The sequence below is a fragment of the Diadema setosum genome, chromosome 2 (assembly GCF_964275005.1).
Source record: "Diadema setosum chromosome 2, eeDiaSeto1, whole genome shotgun sequence".
Lineage (NCBI taxonomy): Eukaryota > Metazoa > Echinodermata > Echinoidea > Diadematoida > Diadematidae > Diadema > Diadema setosum.
The window spans coordinates 43,372,496-43,393,435 of NC_092686.1; the positions used below are offsets into that span (position 1 = coordinate 43,372,496).

The window sequence follows — 20,940 nt, forward strand, 5'->3', positions numbered from 1 at the left end:
CAATTGAGTAATTATTGTAATGATTTTGCCATTTTCCCCTTTTTTATTGTTGATGTTTCTTTGTTGTTTTTGTTCGTTAATGTACATGTATATTAATTGATGGAAATTGCGTCCTATTTATTGTTCGTAAGGGAATCGGCCTCGATAGGCTTCATACGGCCTTTACTGATCCCTCACGTGCTATGTTTGTATATACTTTTCTTTTCTGTTTTATTGTGAACGTGATGTTTTCTTTTTAGCATGTGAAATAAATTTGAATTTGACCTTTTTTTTTTAAAATAATAACATGAAATTGTCAATCGACATTTAAATTGTTGTCACTCCTCCGATCTTTATGTAAATGTTGAGTTTTACATTCAAAATGTTGGATTTACCATTTCTGAAATGATAGTTCAACTTTTTGAGTGGTAAGGTTATAGACAGTGGCAGAGGAGTGACATGTTGATATTCCATTTAATTTTGCATCATTGTTAGTAGAATATGCCCTATCAATTTAAAAATCTGTAGGCATGATGACAGGTTTGATTCCCCTTTCTTTGACAAGAATCTCACAAATCACACGGCCATTTGCCCCAAATTACAGGTGTCACGGATAGGGTCATTTAAATCGGGGTCGGGGCTCAAAACATTTTATTTCCGGATACATCGGATCGCCTAATTTGTCATTATTGACAAATTTCAAATCTAGTTATATGGCTTTGGATCCAACTTTAGGGAGACATTATGCTTATACAATAATTGTAAATACCTTATTAAAGAGACACGCCACCATAGGGACACAATGTGTGCATAGGCCTACATCTCATTCAATCGCATGTGCTTAATTACTGCTTATGTCTACACAATGCTTCCCTAAAGTGGCGGATCCAGAGGGGGCGCGCGCCCGGTGCGCGCCCCCTGCATTCTTTTTTTTTTTTTTTTTTTTTTTTTTTTTTTGGGGGGGGGGTTAAAACAACAAAAAGAAAAAGAAAAACGGGGGGGGGGCGTGCGCCCCCTTTTGATTTTGTAAAGGCGCCTCTCCTTTACGGAATTTCTAGATCCGCCCTGGAGTTGATATGTATATTATATAAAGGGAGGGAGAGAGAGGGGGGATGGGGGTGGGGAGGGGGAGGAGAGAGGAGTGTATTCCTGTAATCAACATGACTAACAAAGGGAAAGAGAACTAATAAAATGATGGAACACGGACAATAACAAATGAAGGGGAAACTGGTCACAATGATTGTAATGTTTGATTTGTTCACAGATTGCGTATTGAGACAGAACTGTAAAGCATTGGATTAGTATAGGGCTCAAACGCATGATTATAAAGAAAACATTTCGTCTGTTCGACCAATGTGAAGAGAAATACCCAAAAGATACATTTAATGAATGCATTCACATTTACTATCAATTAACTCTCTTCTCTTATATTAAGTTTTTCGATGTCGATTAAAATCTAGTAATTATTTTTTTCATGAGCTTTAGAGCACCGGGACAAAATTAATATGAGTAGTCAGAGCGACCGAGAACTCGTCAAAAGCTGGAGAGCCATTATAACAAGTATATGAATAAATAAATAAATAAATAAATGATTGACTAGATAAATAAATAAATAAATTATTATATATATATATATATATATATATATATATATACATATATACATGTATATATATATATATATACACATACACACACACACATATACACACATGTGTGTGCGTGTGTGTGTGTGACGTAAACGATATCATCAGCTTAATGCTTATTCACACTGTACGTTATACCGTATTATATGAGCCGTACTCGAGCTATAGACAATAGGGAAACAGGTAACTCAAACTAACTATAGGGTAAGGTATAAACGAGTGTTGTCTATTGACTATTTATCGACGTTTTTCCAAATTATTTGATATTGATGAATACTAATAGCATTCTGTGCAATCGGGGGCCCGTTTCATAAAACTTGTCATCGGTGACAACTGCCACATTTCTATGACAAATTCGCTCACAGCCAATCAGATGTAAGGATTTCAGCAGCTTGTCACATCTATGACAACTTGTCACTGCTAGTTTTATGAATACGGGCCCTTGGCTGCATACTTATGCGTAACTTTCATGTTAAATATGAATTTATGTCGCGTTGTGCGTGCTAGTTATATACTCTACGTACTCACAAACTTGAGCACTATGTCGTATATCAGTCAATTGAACAAAAAAATGAAATAAACATGATTATTGTGCGCTCATAAGAATGACAGTTCTTAATATGAATAGTGGAAATACTGCATGTATGTATAAATGTGTATACAGTGTACGTGGTCATTAGCAATCAGATACTATGTAAGAATTACGATGAAATCGCATTCCAATAAATTTGAGATAAAAATAATTGTATGTATAAAACTATGTGCCAAGACATTTGCTTATGTACAACCAAAAGAAAAGCATCTGCCGTTTGTTTCCAAACCAAACACAGTACAAAAGTAACACTCGCATAATGTAGTAAATGATACCAATGAATGTTTTTTTTTTTTTTTTTTTTTTTTTGGGGGGGGGGGGGGGTTCCAAATGGGAGGAAATATTCTCGGTTTATTATTAATAATTAGATACACACGCACAAACTTCATCTTCACAGACTTGAATAGTACTGCCAAGAGACTGGTCTAACTTTAAGGATATACATTTTACTTGAATCCCGAAAACATGATAATAACTAAAGTGCATCTACGACGCTGTGAAACCTATAGCTATAAAACGGTTCAAGAGAACGGATCAAAGTGAAAACGCGTCAATACACCTGAACACAAAAGTGCTTTCTTATTGACAAAGCCACATTTTGTCATTTTCTTCTAAGCAAATATTTCATAAACAATAATATAGCCCACTTCGTATGCACAACATGCCTTATGACAGTCGGAAATCCTGTCACCTTGATATTCAGAACAATTACGCTGTTCTTGTCACAGTGACGAAATCATAGACAAGTCTCGGTGTATATGTAAAATCCCCATGAAATCTCGAACAATACTGTAAATACCAGTTCCCATAAGGCAGGATTAACTGAAATTACTATTTCATTCATTTTAGTTCTACTGCTCAGTGGCGTAACTACGGGGGGGGGGGGGGGGAGGGGGCATGGGGGGGGCATGGGGGGGGCATGGGGGGGGGGGGCACGTGCCCCCCCCCCCCCAATCCGCTGGTTAAAAAAAAAGAAAAAAAAAAGAAGAAAAAAGAAAAAAAGACCCTACCAAAATGGTAATTCAAGGGTTAGTAAACTGCTTTTGAAATCGACATGAAAGGATGATCAAGAAAAAAGATATTTTTCTAAGATTTCTTTTAACCATAATATTATAATTAAAGAGGTATTATAGTGAAACATTGTTCAAAAAGCCCGGAGACGACAAAAGATTGTGATTCAGTGTGATTCCTGGTTGGCATTTTGAATACAAGCAGGATATGTGCGCAGTGTACTCAGAACATCGGAATGGCAAAAAGAGTCGCTGCAATGTTGCGCAATGTGATGTTTGATAGGTTGTACATATTTGCTATCAAAGCTTGATCATTGATTTTGCAGTGTTGCTTTACATCTAGTCTATATTAAAATGCCTTGCATTGCCCATAATAAGACTTGACCTTGGCTATTTCCTAACGTTTCCATCTATATGAAACACACACACTCACAAACACAAACAAATTAGGGGATGCTCTATATAAAGTGCAGATTTTGGACATCCTTCTCCCTCTTGGTCACTTCGACGCCCCCTCGCTGGTCATACCTCCCCCAATCATGAACATAAACCGACACCCTTGACTACCAGTGGCGGATCCAGGGGGCGCACCGGGCGCCCCCTCCCTCCAAAGCGAAAAATATATATGTAGCTACAAACGACAGTTTTTGGACTATAAAATGTTTTTGAAAAATAAAATTAGCGCTTAGAAATATGATATTAAGCGCTTTATAAATGTTATGTATTATTATTATTATTATTATTATTATTATTATTATTATTATTATTATTATTATTATTAAAATTTTCAAGCTCGCTCGCTTCGCTCGCTCGCATTTAATCGTTATGCAATTCTCCTGATGCTGCTGTCAGTAATTGCCAGCAGTTGCGCCCGGTGCGTCCCCTCCCCTTAATTTCCAAAGCGAAAAAATATAGCTACAAACGGCAGTTTGGGGACTATAAAATGTCAAAATTTTCAAGCTCGCTCGCTCGCATTTAATCGTTATGCAATTCTCCTGATGTTGCTGTAAGTAATTGCCAGCAGTTGCGCCCGGTGCGCCCCCTCCCCTTAATTTCCAAAGCGAAAAAAATATAGCTACAAACGGCAGTTCTGGGACTGTAAAATGTCAAAATTTTCAAGCTCGCTCGCTTCGCTCGCTCGCATTTAATCGTTATGCAATTTTCCTGATGTTGCTGTCAGTAGCTGCCAGCAGTTGTGCCCGGTGCGCCCAGGCCCTCTCCTTAATTTCCAAAGCGAAAAATATACCTAAAAACGGCAGTTTTGGGACTGTAAAATGTCAAAATTTTCAAGCTCGCTCGCTTTGCTCGCTCGCATTTAATCGCTATGCAATTCTCCTGATGTTGCTGTCAGTATTGCCAGCAGTTGCGCCCGGTGCGCCCCTTCCCCTTAATTTCCAAAGCGAAAAAATATAGCTAAAAACGGCAGTTTTGGGACTATAAAATGTCAAAATTTTCAAGCTCGCTCGCTTCGCTCGCTCGCATTTTATCGTTACGCAATTCTCCTGATGTTGCTGTCAGTAATTGCCAGCAGTTGTGCCCGGTGCGCCCCTTCTCCTTAATTTCCAAAGCGAAAAAATATAGCTACAAACGGCAGTTTGGGGACTGTAAAATGTCAAAATTTTCAAGCTCGCTCGCTTCGCTCGCTCGCATTTAATCGCTATGCAATTCTCCTGATGTTGCTGTCAGTAATTGCCAGCAGTTGCGCCCGATGCGCCCCCTCCCCTTAATTTCCAAAGCGAAAAAATATACCTAAAAACGGCAGTTTGGGGAACATAAAATGTCAAAATTTTCAAGCTCGCTCGCTTCGCTCGTTCGCATTTAACCGTTATATGCCATTCTCCTGATATTACTGCCAGTAATTGCCAGCAGTTGCACCCGGTGCGCCCCCCCCCCCCTGAATTTCCAAAGCGAAAATATATAGCTACAAACGGCAGTTTGGGGACTGTAAAATGTCAAAATTTTCAAGCTCGCTCGCTTCGCTCGCACGCATTTAATCGTTATGCCATTCTTGTGATGTTACTGCCAGCAACTGCCAGCAACTGCCAGCAGTTGCGCCCGGTGCAACCCCCTTAATTTCCAAAGCAAATATATATATATATATATATATATATATACATATATTATTATATATAGCTAATAAAACGGCAGTTTGGGGACTGTAAAATGTAAAAATTTTCAAGCTCGCTCGCTCCGCTCGCTCGCATTTAATTGTTACGTTATGCAATTCTGATGTTGCTGCCATGAGGTGCCCCCCCCCCCAATGTCTTGACCCACGGTACGCCACTGCTACTGCTATATGTTATTCAGCGTGATCCCACAAGCTCGCGACTCCTCTCATTCTTCTCATAGAAGAAGAAAAAAAAAATACAAACACGTTTAAACCGAGTAGCGTTAACGTTTTACTGAGTATAGTGCCACGTTGCACTCAGAATGTAAGGGTATACGCTGGGTTTCCATATCATTACAGATATTATGATTAGCAACATAGGGACTCTCAGTTCTGAACTCAGAATTACACAATAATTCTCCCAATATGCCCCTAGGATTAAGAAGAATCCGCAATTAATGATTCCCCTTAATCGTAGGTAATGCAAATGGGAAAGTAAAACCATACAAAACCTGTATACGAAAAGAAAGTACAAACCCATGTGCACAAAATAAATATACGTTGTATGTAAATATCCCAATACACGAGGTGTATTTCTCAATCACAAAACAAACACAATACGTGTACAGAAATACACAATAAAAATGAGAGAAAAAGAGAACTCTGCAAAAATAGTAATCTTTTGACCCGGAGGTGAGTGTCTTTATCTACATACAAAGATATAAAAACAAAAGCTCTTACATTACATCACCTCGTACTTTCAATTCAATACAATTCGATATTAATTTCACTTTTTTAAGAATACAAATTCACAAGGTATGTAGATGAGATGACGATATATTATCACTCTTTTGAAAAAAAAAAATGCTTGCCATTGTAATAAAAGGTAAGTTTAAAACATGTTCAGCGAAAAATGGAGGGGCCCACTGAAAAGCAGTGTTTATAATGTGCAGGTCAAAAGAAACCCCAAATAAATGGATGAAATATATGAATTTCTCGCTTACCTACACAAACATGCAAACACACCCGAATGCGTATGTAGCAAATACAGTAGTTACATGAAACTAACTAAACAGTACCCTATTATTAAGGCATCGATTGTGTTCACTTACCCAATAATATTTGTCACCTCTGAAATGGATGGACGCCATACAGCAAATATTGCAATAGACGTTAAACGAAAGGCATAACGCACCCTGCGGTCAAATGATCGGAGACGGGATCACTAATACATACCGAACCTTGAATACTAGTATAGAATATCGTATTCACATTATTGTAAAGCGCTATTTGCTGTGAAAGAACATTATCTGTTAGAATTGTTAAATTACAAAGAAATCAAGACGAAACATTAATACACGGCTGTCTCCACGTTACATGAAGTGTACATGAGACAAACAATGTCTTAAATTAATAAATTAATTAATTTTAACATTAATTTTAACATTACCAGTTTAAAATTGTATCATGCATAACCTAATATTGTCAAAAATTCAACATTGGCATATCAAGAATCTGCATATCAAAAATTAACATTTTTCTTAGAATAATTGTTAATTAAGGGCGAAGTAATAGTAGTTCATTTCTATCTCAGTCAATATTAAAGTTAGGGTAGGATGAAGTATCAAATTTTCCTTATATGAGGCAGCCAAAGTGTGATCATCCATGAGTCACATGACGTCATGAAAACCACTAGACAAAAATCATTAAATTTGCGTATTATCAACAATGAAAATGGACCAAATCGAGAACCTTGTGAACACTTATATCATTTCGAGATGGGAGAGTTTGAAGATTTAAACACTACAGTCTAGTATCGAAGAAAATGGCGATAAGAAAAACCCTTTAACTTTCCAGGTCCCTCCCCTACCCCCCCCCCCCCTTCCCCATGATTCTTCCAATTACCCCTTGACCCCCAATCCCCCCTTCCATTCCACTTACAAAACACGCATGCACACTATCAAACGTGTCGCCTATATTATGTGCAGGAGTGATTGTGTATGTGTGTGTGTGTGTGTGTGTGTGTGCGTATTTGCTTGCATGTGACTTGTATGTCTGTGCGGATGTATGCATACAAAAGGGTAAGTCTACTGGAGTAAGGCTATTGATGAGGCACTGCATAGCTCTGATATGATCACCTTGGCTCACATGTGAAGACATACTTTGTCAGGAGGCAGCCCACCCACGCCTCCTGGGAAGAGATAGAAACAGGAAAAGAGCAGAAAAACATAAATAAACAAACAAACAAACAAATATAAACAAGCAAACAAACAGAACAGTAAAATTTGCTTGGGGTGGAGAAAACGGCTTGAAAAGAAATTCTCTTGCAAGCTTTGAATGCTAAGCATGGGTATGGCGATATCTAAAACCACAATTTGTAACAACTCCATTTGAACAACTGAATCATGTTCATCATTAATGTACGAGGATTAGCAAAGTAGACCAAAAAATAAAGAAAGAAAGAAAGGACTGATTTACGAGGTTGAAAGATCAAGACGCCAATGCTTGTATTTTCACGAGAGACAATCCATTCCTACTGACTCCAGCATGAACAAAATTAGAAAAAAAAAACAAAACAACAACAACAACAAAACAATGGGGATCGTCACTCAGGTGTATTATATTGAACTTTTGAGTCATCAAAGTGCTTGTATTTTGTTCGTAATTTTGAAGAAATAATATATTTAAAACAACAATTTGAAAGAATTTTATTATAAGGAGGGTAGATCTGTTCTTTATATCTGACAGTAACCTTAGTCAGTATTAATGCACCGAATTGAGACGACACGGTGTTTTGACACTATTTTTGTACATTCAGAACGATTCAAATGCCAATCAATAATACGAGGAGGGAATTTTAATTGCGTATTGGATTGATGGCGTCCTTTTACCCACTTTCATGCCGTTAATAATAAAAAAATGGAAGAATTTTCTCCAGTTGACTTTTGAAGATTTAAGAATCCATCGATATCCAGTCTTTTATGGCGTTGAAAAATTTGTACGGTGCAAATTAAGGTTTTTTTTTACTTTTTTTTTTTAATTTCACATCATTCATTTTCTCAAGTAAAATCATGTGATATATTACCAGGTTATGAAACTGACCATTTGGCTGCCATTTGTCATAATAAAGTGAATAATGAACCTATAGGGGTCGTGGATTTTGAAGTTCAATTTATCTTTATCGCAGGATGAGAATCATATTCCTTTTACTAGTATTCGAGAAACATACAAAATAACAAAAAATATACACTTGCATGAAATGATTCAAAAAGTTTTGGGATTATGTAAAATGCTAGTTGAGATAAGATTACTACTTTTGAGTACTTTGTTCATAAATCCACGGAAAGACAAAGTCATGTAAAATATAGACTTAAGAACTTGGGAAGATAAAACCTTATTAATTCAGATTCAAATATCACCAATATCGCTTCCAGTTTATTTGGATACCATGCTAATTTCCTCTTGCGTGGGGTAAGTATAAGAATATAAAGCTCTGATACACATTTTCACGAGTGAGACAGAAAATTACTTATACACGTATCCCCTTCCTATACATGTGCATGACACTCGTGACATTTTGGTCAAGACATACATGGAGGCCCAAGTATCGAAATGACCTCCAATGACCAAACTTCGGGTATTTAGCATCAAGCACATTTCACTGAATAATATAATTATAGATACACTCTTCCATAGTTTCAAGCCAACGCGCTGCTCTCAAATTCTGTTTCCCAATTTAGGAGCCATCTCTCCCTTTTAGAAGTGGTTATACCGCCCTCCCCGATTGCATAATGACAGGATTATGAAACGGAGTCATCCATGATTTGATTTCAGTCGAAACACTGACCATGTCTAATTTGTAGCGACTGGCACATGAGGTTGTAGTACTTGGTCTCCCATGTGTGTGTCCACGCTTTGTTCCACCATTCCTCTAGCCCTGAGTCCTTTCTGGTCATCACTGAACGACCACGTGTGGAGCAGTTGAAAGACCCTGAGTTTGCCGCCTCGACAACGCCGTCCGAAATGACGGTGTACCGAGTGGTATATATGGCATCAACCTTGAATGACGGAGACGACGAAAATAAAACACGCATCATACTTCACGTCAACTAGGTACACACATTCATATCTTACGATGGTTACAAAGATATTATGAAAAGGTCACTTTATACGTTGTTTCAAGAACAAAAGGATGGTTACAGTGTACATGTAATATAAAGTTGTTTGTTGTTGTTTGTTGTTGTAAAGTAAGCATTAAAATTTATACCAATCAATTCACTTCCATTTCTGCAGTTCCGACCAAGGAGGCTGAAGAGCCGGAGGTCCAACTTACTATAATCTGCTCATAATCATTCAAACAGTTGTTAGCTTTCTAGAGATACACAAAAGAATACCACAGGTGCATTAATATTTTGTACCTTTGATGATCGGGGCTTGATGCAATTAATTAACTATGAGCGCAGATAGGATCTCGGTGCATACAGTGAGATGCAGTTACATTACAGGCCTACATAGTGCTGCTTGCTTCAGTTGGACTTCCCGTACTAGGCTGGGCTATTTAGGTAGAGCCGGGGGGGGGGGGCTCCCAGCCCCCCCCCCCCCCCCTTCCAGATCTCGGCCGTCGACCGCGCGATCGCGACAAAAATTGGCACACACATTGCCTATGACGTAATCTAAAGTACCATGAAGTTAATTTTTTTTAAATATCATTTATGCTAAATTATGCTAATTTATGCATAATGATGCATGAAATCAGACAATTTGGTATAAATCACTAAATAAAGCTCAAAACAGGCACATTTTTTGTGTAAATATTCTTTTTAGTGTCCTTAGAGAAAAAAATCGTGCTATCAGAGAAAATTTCTGAAGAGAAAAAAAAATCGTGCTATCAGAAAAAATTTCTGAAGTATTTTATCGTTTTTTTAATTTCTTATGTATTTCTTTGCTTTTTCGACTTTATGTTTTTCATTGTTTTTTCGATGAAATTTGTCCGCGACATTGTTCCGAAAAAGAAAACAAATTATGTTATTAATTGATTTTCATCAATAAACCCCCGTAATAATCATGCTTTTATGAAATTTCCCTGTAAGCACAGTTTGCACTGAAATTGTACACGAATACACGTTTTTGAGCAGTTTTTGGTCTTACATGCACGTACATATTTATGCGCAACTTCGAAACCGCGCGCCCGGGCATCGCAAATTAGGTGTCGAAAGATGCGGGAGACTCGAAAGAAAAAAGTCATGAAACGTCGCGGCGATAGCTTTTCGCGATAGCGATACACACGCGGAACGTCGGGGGGGGGGGGGGGGGGCCTCGGAGGCCCCCCCCCCCCCCGGCCTACTTATTAATTGGATGCATTGTATTAAAGATGAGAAGTCAGGTGGATCCTCCCGAGTGCATCCCTACGCTATCATAATGTCGGGTATATTTTGCTTCTTTTTTTGTTGTTGTTGTTCGTTAAATAAAATGAGATTTCACCTACTGATATAAAACATACAAAACAAAAGTCAACCAGAAACATGCCCGAAGGTGTGAATCACAACTGTATGTTTTGGAAGTACATGAAGCCGATCTCATCACTTTTTCGATGAATTCCGACAAAAACAACTGCTACACATTACATGATGGTTTTGTTTCAGTAGGGTAGCTTCGTCAATGGCTAAAAAACGAACAAATTTAGCCCAGTATACTAGTAATAAATTCCGCGAATGGAGAAAAATGTGACAATTTTTCCAGAGGGAGTGATACTAATTAATATTCCTGTTTTTCACAAAACATTATAATTCTTACCATTATATTCATATTTATTTTCACAAGGTAATATTATTTTACAGGTGTGACGTCACATAAATGTGACATATCCCGTGTAATAATTGTTTTAGTTCAAGGGGGTTGGTGAAACTAAAAATATCGCAAGAATATTACATCATAATAAACTTGGATATAAGATTTGGATGCATCTGTATACCGTATTATTTTTCAGTGCCGCTGCAGCAGCATCGAGCGAGGAAAAATGGCTGATCTGATCCAACTTCAGAGGCAGATTCTGCATTAGAGTAAAATCCAAATCACATGTAGTATCATATCAATATTATAGCAACAACTTTATGTATCGGTGAGGCGACAAAGAACACTCATAGACGTGCATTCCTCTTCATACAGGTATCACCAAAATCAATCTACAGTGTGCATCCCCATGCACCACGTTGAAATATTCATAAGGCTTTTGTCACCGAGTTCACAAACATGTACTGAATGTACGGCTATCAGCACGTTAAGAAGACATTATCGGTGTCATCATTTATTAAAGAGCAGCTCGGCGATTTCTCATCAGGAGTCGACAAATGAATTATGCATAAAGTAGTTGTGATTTGATTTGCCCGATTATCACTTATGACTGCTCTACATTATTGTGATGTGGACATTATACGTACTAAGTGCCATCAAAATGAAATCAAAATGAAATGGGTGTTTAACAGCTTCTTGGAGCTTTGAGAATTTACGGAACACTGACTTTGTAATCCTATACCGGGGATACAGTGCCACTTCATCAACGATGTTTCTTGCCAGACCGCATCGGCGTATGCGTCATTTTTTGTTGTCTAGATAAACAATCCTAATGCATGCATGGCTTATGTACTGACATACGGGTGACAAAGCAATCAATATTTTCTGCGCTGTTGGAAAAAATAAATGTGTATCTTAAGATGAAACATTTCAAACATATCTACTGGGAAAATCCAGCATTTCACGAGGCGTTTTGTCAGACAAACTGTTGTAAGCTATATTACTAAAATACTTGCATTGGATTGGCTGGCACCTGATTTGTCAATACATGTATATATATATATATATATATATATATATATATATATATATATATATATATATATGCATAACAGTAGTTCAATGTGAAAACTCCGTGAGAGACGTAGTTTTGACGAATTTTCGCCCATAGGGCTTTGTCAAGTCAAGTCATTTTGACTTGACAAAGCCCTATGGGCGAAAATTCGTCAAAAATACGTCTCTCACGGAGTTTTTATATTGAACTACTGTTGTGAATCAATACTTTTTGAGACTCCGAGCAGAAACCTATTGCTGTTATTCATTTATATATATATATATATATATATATATATATATATATATCTGAATGTAATATATCATGCAATGCTCCTCTGGTCGTATGGAACAACGCAGTTGAACGGTGCAAGAAATTCTTTAAGTCTGTTCTATTCCTTAAAAAAATTACCTGTCGCCTAGAAGCAGCTTCTGTCCTACATTGTTAAACGCGTACAGAAGTTCAAGCGTTTAAAGCTTTCCTTCTTTTTTCATCTTGAAAACTCACAGAAAAAAAAAAACAACTAAAGCGGCTCTTATCAGACACCATAATTATGATAGCACACCATAATCATAATAGCACACCCAAACTATCTGAACGAAACAGAGTTTTTTCAGAGTTTTTAATTGTGTGAGATCATCAAAACACGTCATACCCGGATGCTGGCTGAAGATTGCCTGTTGAGACAATGCTCGTCGTCTGCGTAACCTTCTAAGAAGCCGATGCGTTTTCCCGCCATATCTTGTGGGTCAAAAGAATTCTTCTGCGCGGTGTTGATGAAGAACGCACTGGGAATCGGCTTCGTGTAGGGCTCTGTAAATGCGAATGTTCTCCTTCGTTCGTGTGTTTGTGCCCAACCTTTACGTGAGAAAGACAAGCAATTTTTTTGACAGTATACTTACGAAAATAACAAGCACAAAATTAATAAAAATCCATATTGTTGAGAACACAGCAGATGATAGGACTTAATTCCAACTTCAATAGATGGAAATTAATAAAATATGTGCAGATGTATGAATGAAACAGCTTGTCACAAGACCCGCAGATACAAGATATTCGGAAGGTATATTTTAAGAATACATTTCACAGGGCATAATTATTTTCATGATATCGCAGGCAATCTGGCTACTACTCGTACATTTGCCACACAGAAACTACACAGATATTAGATAATATTCTCATCTATGGAATCATCGATAATGTTAATCTACTGCCTCCATAGCAAGTCTTTCCATAACAAAAGGTCGACTGATGAAAATTTAGTTAACTTTGAGTCCTTTTTTTTAAAGCATGTTTATACGTAGTCTCAATTTCAGACGTTCACAGCCTACATCTCAACTGACCCACGCATGCGTCATACCAGCCACCCATCAGTCCGTTCCCGCCGCGCGCCTCTTCGCCCTTCTGGGACAGCCAGCAGTTGGAGTCCACGTCCATCACGATCCGACACTTCTTATTCGCGACGCCGCAAACTACAAAGAGAACAGACGGTACACTATGGTGTTGGAGTCGAAAATTGAGGCATTTGAATGTAAGCGGCAGTTTACAGGCAATGTCTACACAGATTACAGTAGAAGCATTCTTTCACTATATTTCGAAATCTTCGAAATCATAAATATAGATCTCTCTTCTTTTTTTTTAATGAATGTTTTGCTAACAAGTATCCACACTGAGCCGGGAAAGTTCTCCAGTAGCTCGATTTATCAGCAGCTCAAATAAGTTCGATTTGATAAATTTTAAGAGTAAATTAAGCAAATAGAATGGGAGGTTGTTGCTGTTTTTTTAAATTGGACTTTTAATAGTAAAGCCCATAGAATTTCAATATTTCATGTTTTCAGGAAACAGAGATACTAGTAGCTACAACATAATTATAAAAGTAAGATAGACTGATGATGTCATGGTCTCACGTAATTATTATTATAGCATTTCATTTGCCTGTATAGACAATCGATTGGAACAAAATATCCCTTTTTTGACACAGAATCAAAGCAATAATATTCGCGGCGTCAACGTTTTGTCACGTTGCAATATCTAACAAAGACAACTTTCGATTTCAGGGGAAAGAGCTTGTAGCTTCAACGAAAAACAAGATCCTTGGATTTTTTTAGCACAGACATTGCATGATGGAAAAGTAAGGAGTTGATGTAAAACAACCTCTCATTATTTTAACTAGACTGTGTGGTTGCAGCAAATGGTTAATGCTACTTTGGTGATAAAAGCATCAAACAAACTTACGTATATCTTTCTTATTCTATTTCGTACATTAATTTTGAACTTTTATCATTCTGTTTTACTCTATTCATTAAGTTAAAGTTAAGCATGGTGGGAATTTTCCCCCTTAATTAGATGTTTTGGTTTGATTTGATTTGATTTGGTTTGGTTTGATTTCGTTTAGTTCGATCTGTTGTTTGCAGATTAAAAATGTACTTCTATATTATGATTATCACAGTATAGAGTACAATGACTCATGGAGTTTTCTTTCTGTAGGTTACGGAAGTTCATTTGACATGTGACACAGAAAGTACCTATATTGAAATAAAAGAATCAAAGGATCTGACTTTTGATGTAGAATGTAATCTTATCTTAAACAATCGAGACTATACAAATATCACTTTGCAAGAACTCACTTGTTCTGACCATGTCTACGTCAAAGCCACTCACTTTATCATCCCAAACATCATCGCTGCAAGAAAATAAAGACATATGGCATTACAAGGAAAATACCACTGATTTAATTCAATTCAATTCAATTTACGTTTATTACACATCTTTAAAAAGAAATACAGCATAAACAAAAAAAGTACAACAATATAGATTACATATCATTTTGACGTCAAAAACATAACTAAAACATAATGTGAAGTATACACAAAAAATACATGGAAATAAGGTTAAATGATATATTGTCTGACAAACACACAAAAAGCGCAGATGTGGGGATTAGCAAAACCATTGACCCACGGCTAATCCTTTTTTTAACTGTTCTTGATACATTCTGCTATAAATATAAACAAATATACCACTGATCTTTCATCTCGACAATTCTGTAGCATCAATGTTATACAATGCATGTAAATGAAACATCAGTAACTGACTGCCGGATATTGAATTCATTTACACACTTCTCAGCATAAAGAGAACGTCTATTGGTCCATGATGATACTTACATATAGTGAAAATTCAGATACGTATTGCCGACAGCAAATGTCCACACTTTCTCTGTATGAATATGAAAGAGAAAGGCGGAAGCATTTCAAATCGAAGTGAAAGTATTGACAGAGTAAACATGAGTCATTTCACAATAAATCGTGAATATCAATCCCTTCCGCACTTTATTTTGTGCAAGGAAATTTAGTCTTGTTTGCATTCTGTTTCGAAAGCAAACGGGCTTGATACACGTGTAGGTTTGCTATACGCAAGGTTATGATGTACATGATATGACAAATGATAAAATTATGGTTGAATTTACCCCAGATGGCCTTCCCTAGGGGACCTGTCATTACTATTACTAGACCCGAGCAGTGTGGCAGATATCACATACACACACACACGCACGCACACACACACACACACACACACACACACATACCAATGTTTGACAGCAATATCAACTCCGTTTCTATCAAATCTGTTAGGGGAGCAGATCTGGTATCTTTTCTCGCTTTTGAAGCCAAGAATGACACAAAATTATATACGACTCTTATGCTTACAGTACACGTTATTACATTACAAGCCCAATGTACCAGTACTAACACGACAAGACAAATCACCTTTCATCTCTTCGCTTTCTACATGTAACGAGAGGCGACCATACAAGAAGAAATGCAGACCTTATTCTTTATGTTAAGCACTGTACGGACAGCCATGGGTCCCCTTCATGTCAAGAACATTTTGACGTACACTACAAACAAATTTATTAAAGGTCATCGTTTCACCCTTAAGTCACATAACTACTACCATGCTAAGTCTTGAGCCAAAGTGACCAATAATGTTTCAATTACATTGATCTTGATGTTCACTATTGTACGACCAACAATTTCTCGAAACCGAAATAAACGTTAAATTAATGAAACTAAGACTTATAACACACAAAAAAAAAAGGAGAGAAATGACGGGGACGCATGGTATGCCCGGCGTTTGTAAAGCAACTCCAATAAATACTACAAGGAGTGACCACGATTTCCAATCTTAATTTGCTATGGAAACAAACACAAAAACAAACAAACATACACGAAACAGAAGTATAGCTTGATATACTGTTATGTGGACTTTTTCTTGGGAATCCCATTACACGTGATCGAAATGGACTGGCAAACTCATTTTCTCGAGTATGAGCGAATTGTAGTATACTTTCACACGCGAGATGGGGGCAGTCAGGTTTTAACTTTTTGTGAGATAATTAGAAACGCTGCACCTTTCAACTTGTGGGCGCACACACTCGAGGTCAAAGGTCACAGTCATGTCAAGGTCACATCCAGCCATTACACTTTCCCCAATATCTCGGCAATGCCTGCAGTTGTTTTCTTGAAACTCAATGTTTCCATGTGCTACAAGAATAAAAAATGCTAAGGTTTCTTTCTCCTTATCCCGAAAATGGCTCAAGGTGTTTTTTTTTTTCTTCTTCTTCTTTTTTTCTCCATGAAACTTATACATTTGCACATGTAGGGCCCATTGCCTGGCGATAATTCTCTAGGGAAGTTGCGGGTCATGAGGTTAAAGGTAAAAAAATCTAAATCTATAAATCTGCTACAATCACACCACTTTCTTGCAAACAACTCAAAGTATACACTTCAAACTTGCATACACTAATATACGTAAACTTAGGCCCTATCGATGCATTACTGTGTGGAAAATAACTGCGAAGGAAAAGATTGGACCATAAAGGCAAAGATTATAGTATTAAATACAAATGCTAAAATTCCACAATTTTCTTTTCCATATTTTGAAAGTAGAGCTGAAAGTATTGTCTTGTAAATTTGTGTGTGACTATAATAATGGCAGATAGTGCAGTTAACATTGGTCTCACATAATTATTGGCAAGATTTATATAGACACATATATCAGGAGAATACATATAAGAGAGATATATAATTACAGTAACTGTATTAATATAGAGGAGGTATACAAGTCACTATTTCTATTCACAGCTTATGATAATACATTATGAGATACTTTTCCTCTTTTGGGCCTCTTCTCATTAAACGACCCCCAATGCCCGTCTCTCGGTTGTGCATGTAACGTTGCTATTGATACCATAATAACTGTGCTGGTTGCGATAGTGGCTGCAGTAATTAGATACATGATAATATGACACTTAACGGGCTATAGGGGTCTGTAAGTTTGCATAATGAATTTGGCTGCACATGATTCTTTTATGAATAGAATACAACGCGGAAATAATCAGTAATACAAAAACCTAACACCAAGACTAACAGATCTAGAGAAGGTGGTATTCCCCCGATCCTTGGTCGTTTTTCTCGTTTTTGTATCTCGATCCTCTCTTGCAGGTTTACTTTCATAATATCCCGTGTTAGAAGAGCGATATCGTCGCTATGTCGTTATGATGTGGGAGGTTGACCGTGTTTACTTCACTGTATCAGAGCTCTATAACGCGACGTAATAAAGTCGTACTTTGAATTAGGCCTGTATAGGTAGGCCTGTCTTTGATAGTATTGATATTATTGCCCAAGGGTACCTCAACTAAATGCAACAACAATTGGAGGAGCTTAATTGTCCCGAAGGTCGTAGCATGGAGTTCAGATTCGCGGCCTGAGCAATAGGAACAAAGCCCAAAATATATAAACAGTCCACATCGGTTTTATATTTAGCCTATTACTTAATACCGAATAAAAGGTGAACTTCAAAAAAAAAATCGATCGCGATTGCCCATGTCAATTCATGTATACAAATGTATGATATATCATATTATACTATATCATATCATATTATATTACATTCCTATTATTATTACAAAGAAATTGTATGGTCTGAACTGCCAAAGAGACGTTTGCATTGCGATCGCATTGTAGAAGGGCACTGCGGAAGACACTATATTAAATGTTTGCTATACATGTTACAAACCGCTACAAACCAAAAGAGGACGGTTTCGTACTATAGGGTATAGGGCAGTTTAGTACTACCAGGGAGGTGAGCTTCTCACCTCCCTGGTACTAAGAACTATTGAAGGCAATTGCCCCACGTCATCAGTCAGTCAGTCATCAGTCATAATCAAATGAGATATGTGACATCTAATATAAAACTTATTCCTGTAATGCTTGTTCCTTTACATGCAGAAAGCATATCAATCATCAGTTCATCGTCACTTCCATCAGTCAGTAAAACAATGTCAATACAGTCAACACACAACAGAGGTCTGAAATAAAACAAAATACTAGTAAATAGATTAAAATCAAACAGCAACAACAACAACAAAGTCATTGGAAGCAGGTGCAATGAATGATCTGTGGGTGATTGATTGTGAGAATCGAACCATGACGTCAATGAAAGTTACCCGTGTGTGTGGTTGTTTCGTTCCCCTCCCCTCCAGGCTCCCCCTCCTTTCCCCCAACCCCATCAAGAAACGAAAGGGCTAGGGCTGTACCTCAAACGTAAAAATATCAGATAATCATGAACCCTTGAATACCAATTCTGCATGCTTACTGCTACGCGGCTTTACCTTCGGGTGCTAGAGACATCACTCTCGATAGTGCTAGGGCAGAAACCACAATGGATAAGAGGCATACCACTCCAACGAGCGCCATGAGCAGCAGGGTCGTCGGCCGAACTCGACCAGCCTCCCTCTCGGTGACGTTCCCGCGGACGCGACCATCAGTACCGCTCGTCACTACGATGTCTGTCGTCTGGATCTCGGGGTCGTTAGCAAAAGCTTCACGACTCCCTCTGTGATCACCTCCGTGATCGCCACCTCCATCGAGTCTCGAAAATTTGAAGCTTGTATCATCTGCCATGTTCACTTTCTAGATGTAGAAACTACGAGGTATACGTGCATTAGGGCCCACTGAGTGCGAGTGATAGGGATCAGGGCTGGTAGTGTAGCTGCACGGTAGTGCTCTGTGTGAAGCCTCTCTATTCACCGGTGTGCCTATGAATGTATGTGCGCCTCGGGAGCAGGGTACATTATTGTGACAACCCAAGCGTGCTGTACCACACTGTATTATATCCGCCTGACAATGAAGCTGTTTATATTAGTGGCTCCATCCATAATGGCCTAAAGATTCAGCGGTTGATATCATTCACGAATTTGATGACTGGTTTAATATGAGACATTTATGAAAAGACATATCATGAGATCTCTATTTTTCCGATTACACGCGGGCGCGGGCGTTACTTACCACAACTTTAAGTCCTTTCTCTTATTAATGTGATATTATTCACATTGTATGTGGCTTTTTCTACAAGAATATATTTTATGCGCTAGATACCGGGGGAGGGGGGGGGGGGTCCGTATTGATCACTATCTTTTTTTTTTTTTTTAAAGTCAAAGGCTACCTCCACAAATTGAAATTGGGCAGCTCCCACACGAGAAGGAAAACTGAAAATGACCTATTACATTGTATGCGTGATCGTGCGTGATCGTTCGTGACCCGCGTGGTCCCTGTTCCATGTACATGTATGTAAGGACAGAGCAGGCGCCCGACCTGTCTTATAGGGACATGTAATACGAACTTGTACAGAGTACTAAAGTCAGCCTTGTAATGAAAGGTTGTCTGTTTTTCAGTTATGCATGCAAAGATCCAAAATGAAAAGGGTACCAAAAATGCTGGTAGGATAACTCCACCAAATCATAACATGAAACCCACGATTGGAATGTTCACACATCAAACAAGACAACTTCAAAATGATGGGACGTTATTTCTCTGACTGACTCTGTATTTTCCCAAGCTACTTGGCAAAAATATTTTGCTCACACTTAAGGCCTCGTTAACCAAGGACCTCTGTGTCTGAGATTTCAAGTTTAATGTTTTAATAAAGTTATTACAGTTATTAAATAGAGTGTCACACCGTTGGGGCATACTTTCATGTGAGTTAAAAAAAAGTAAAGCAATATACTAATTTTACGAAATACATATGATATGAAAACAACTTAACCTGTACAAAATGGTAGTGGCAAAGGATTCCATTGAACATTTTTGTTGTTGCTGCTGTTGATAGTGCAGTTATTATCCCTTTGTGGAAAAAAAAGTTCAGAAAAGTATTTGAGCACAGAGGAGTATAATTATTGTAATCTTTCAAAAGGTCATCATGACTATCTTTGTACAAACTTTTTTTTCTTTTTGTGTATACCCGCTTTTATATTCATCGCTGTAAGAGAAACCCGATTTTCATTTGTTTCTTTCTTTTATTATAGTGAAGTGTGAATATGAATACTGAGTACGTTATTACTTGCTGCAAAGCACAATAAGACGAGGCGACATTTCCAAAGGTTTGTATCTATTACATGACGTCAGTGGCGTATCTGGGGAAAACGGCGCCCGGGGCAAGCACGAAAATTGCGCCCCTAATTTCTGAAAAAGTGTTCAACCCCATCCCCATCCCGGTAGGGACTAGGGTAAGTCCACATGATGCTTTTTCAAGCACTTAAAAGGGATCTTTTGAGGGTAATGAATTTTGATAGATTTTGGCGAGCGAGCGCAGTGAGCGAGCCGAAAAAATTTTGTATTTCAGCTTACAAATATGGAATTCTTGTAATTTTTTGCTTACCAAATCTTACAATTCTAATCAAGATATAGTGACGGCCTTAT

The 20,940-nt window shown here is 37.8% G+C and overlaps 1 protein-coding gene across 2 annotated transcripts; it reads right to left on the minus strand.

The window, feature by feature from the left end:
- Positions 1 to 7,391: 7,391 nt before the first annotated feature.
- Positions 7,392 to 19,235, minus strand: LOC140246007 (uncharacterized). 2 transcript variants are annotated; one of them, XM_072325456.1, is made up of 8 exons: positions 18,855 to 19,235; positions 15,346 to 15,397; positions 14,806 to 14,861; positions 13,522 to 13,650; positions 12,834 to 13,036; positions 11,306 to 11,383; positions 9,182 to 9,392; positions 7,392 to 7,525 (listed from the first exon to the last, which is right to left on the minus strand). In XM_072325456.1, the coding sequence occupies exons 1-8, from the start codon at positions 19,144 to 19,146 to the stop codon at positions 7,479 to 7,481; spliced, it is 1,068 nt and encodes a 355-aa protein (XP_072181557.1). In that variant the 5' UTR covers positions 19,147 to 19,235; the 3' UTR covers positions 7,392 to 7,478. The 2 variants fall into 2 exon arrangements, with proteins under 2 accessions (XP_072181557.1, XP_072181558.1); XM_072325457.1 differs by having other exon boundaries at positions 7,393 to 7,522.
- Between the last annotated feature and the right edge of the window lie 1,705 nt (positions 19,236 to 20,940).

Bases quoted from the DNA above. Each gene is read 5' to 3' on its own strand.
- LOC140246007 (XM_072325456.1), bottom strand. From the start codon at position 19,146: ATGGCAGATGATACAAGCTTCAAATTTTCGAGACTCGATGGAGGTGGC. The intron at 15,398-18,854 runs GTAAAGCCGCGT...ATATTCATACAG, and splicing joins GATGTCTCTAGCACCCGAAG to AGAAAGTGTGGACATTTGCT. The intron at 13,651-14,805 runs GTGAGTTCTTGC...TTCTCTTTGTAG, and splicing joins CGTAGACATGGTCAGAACAA to TTTGCGGCGTCGCGAATAAG.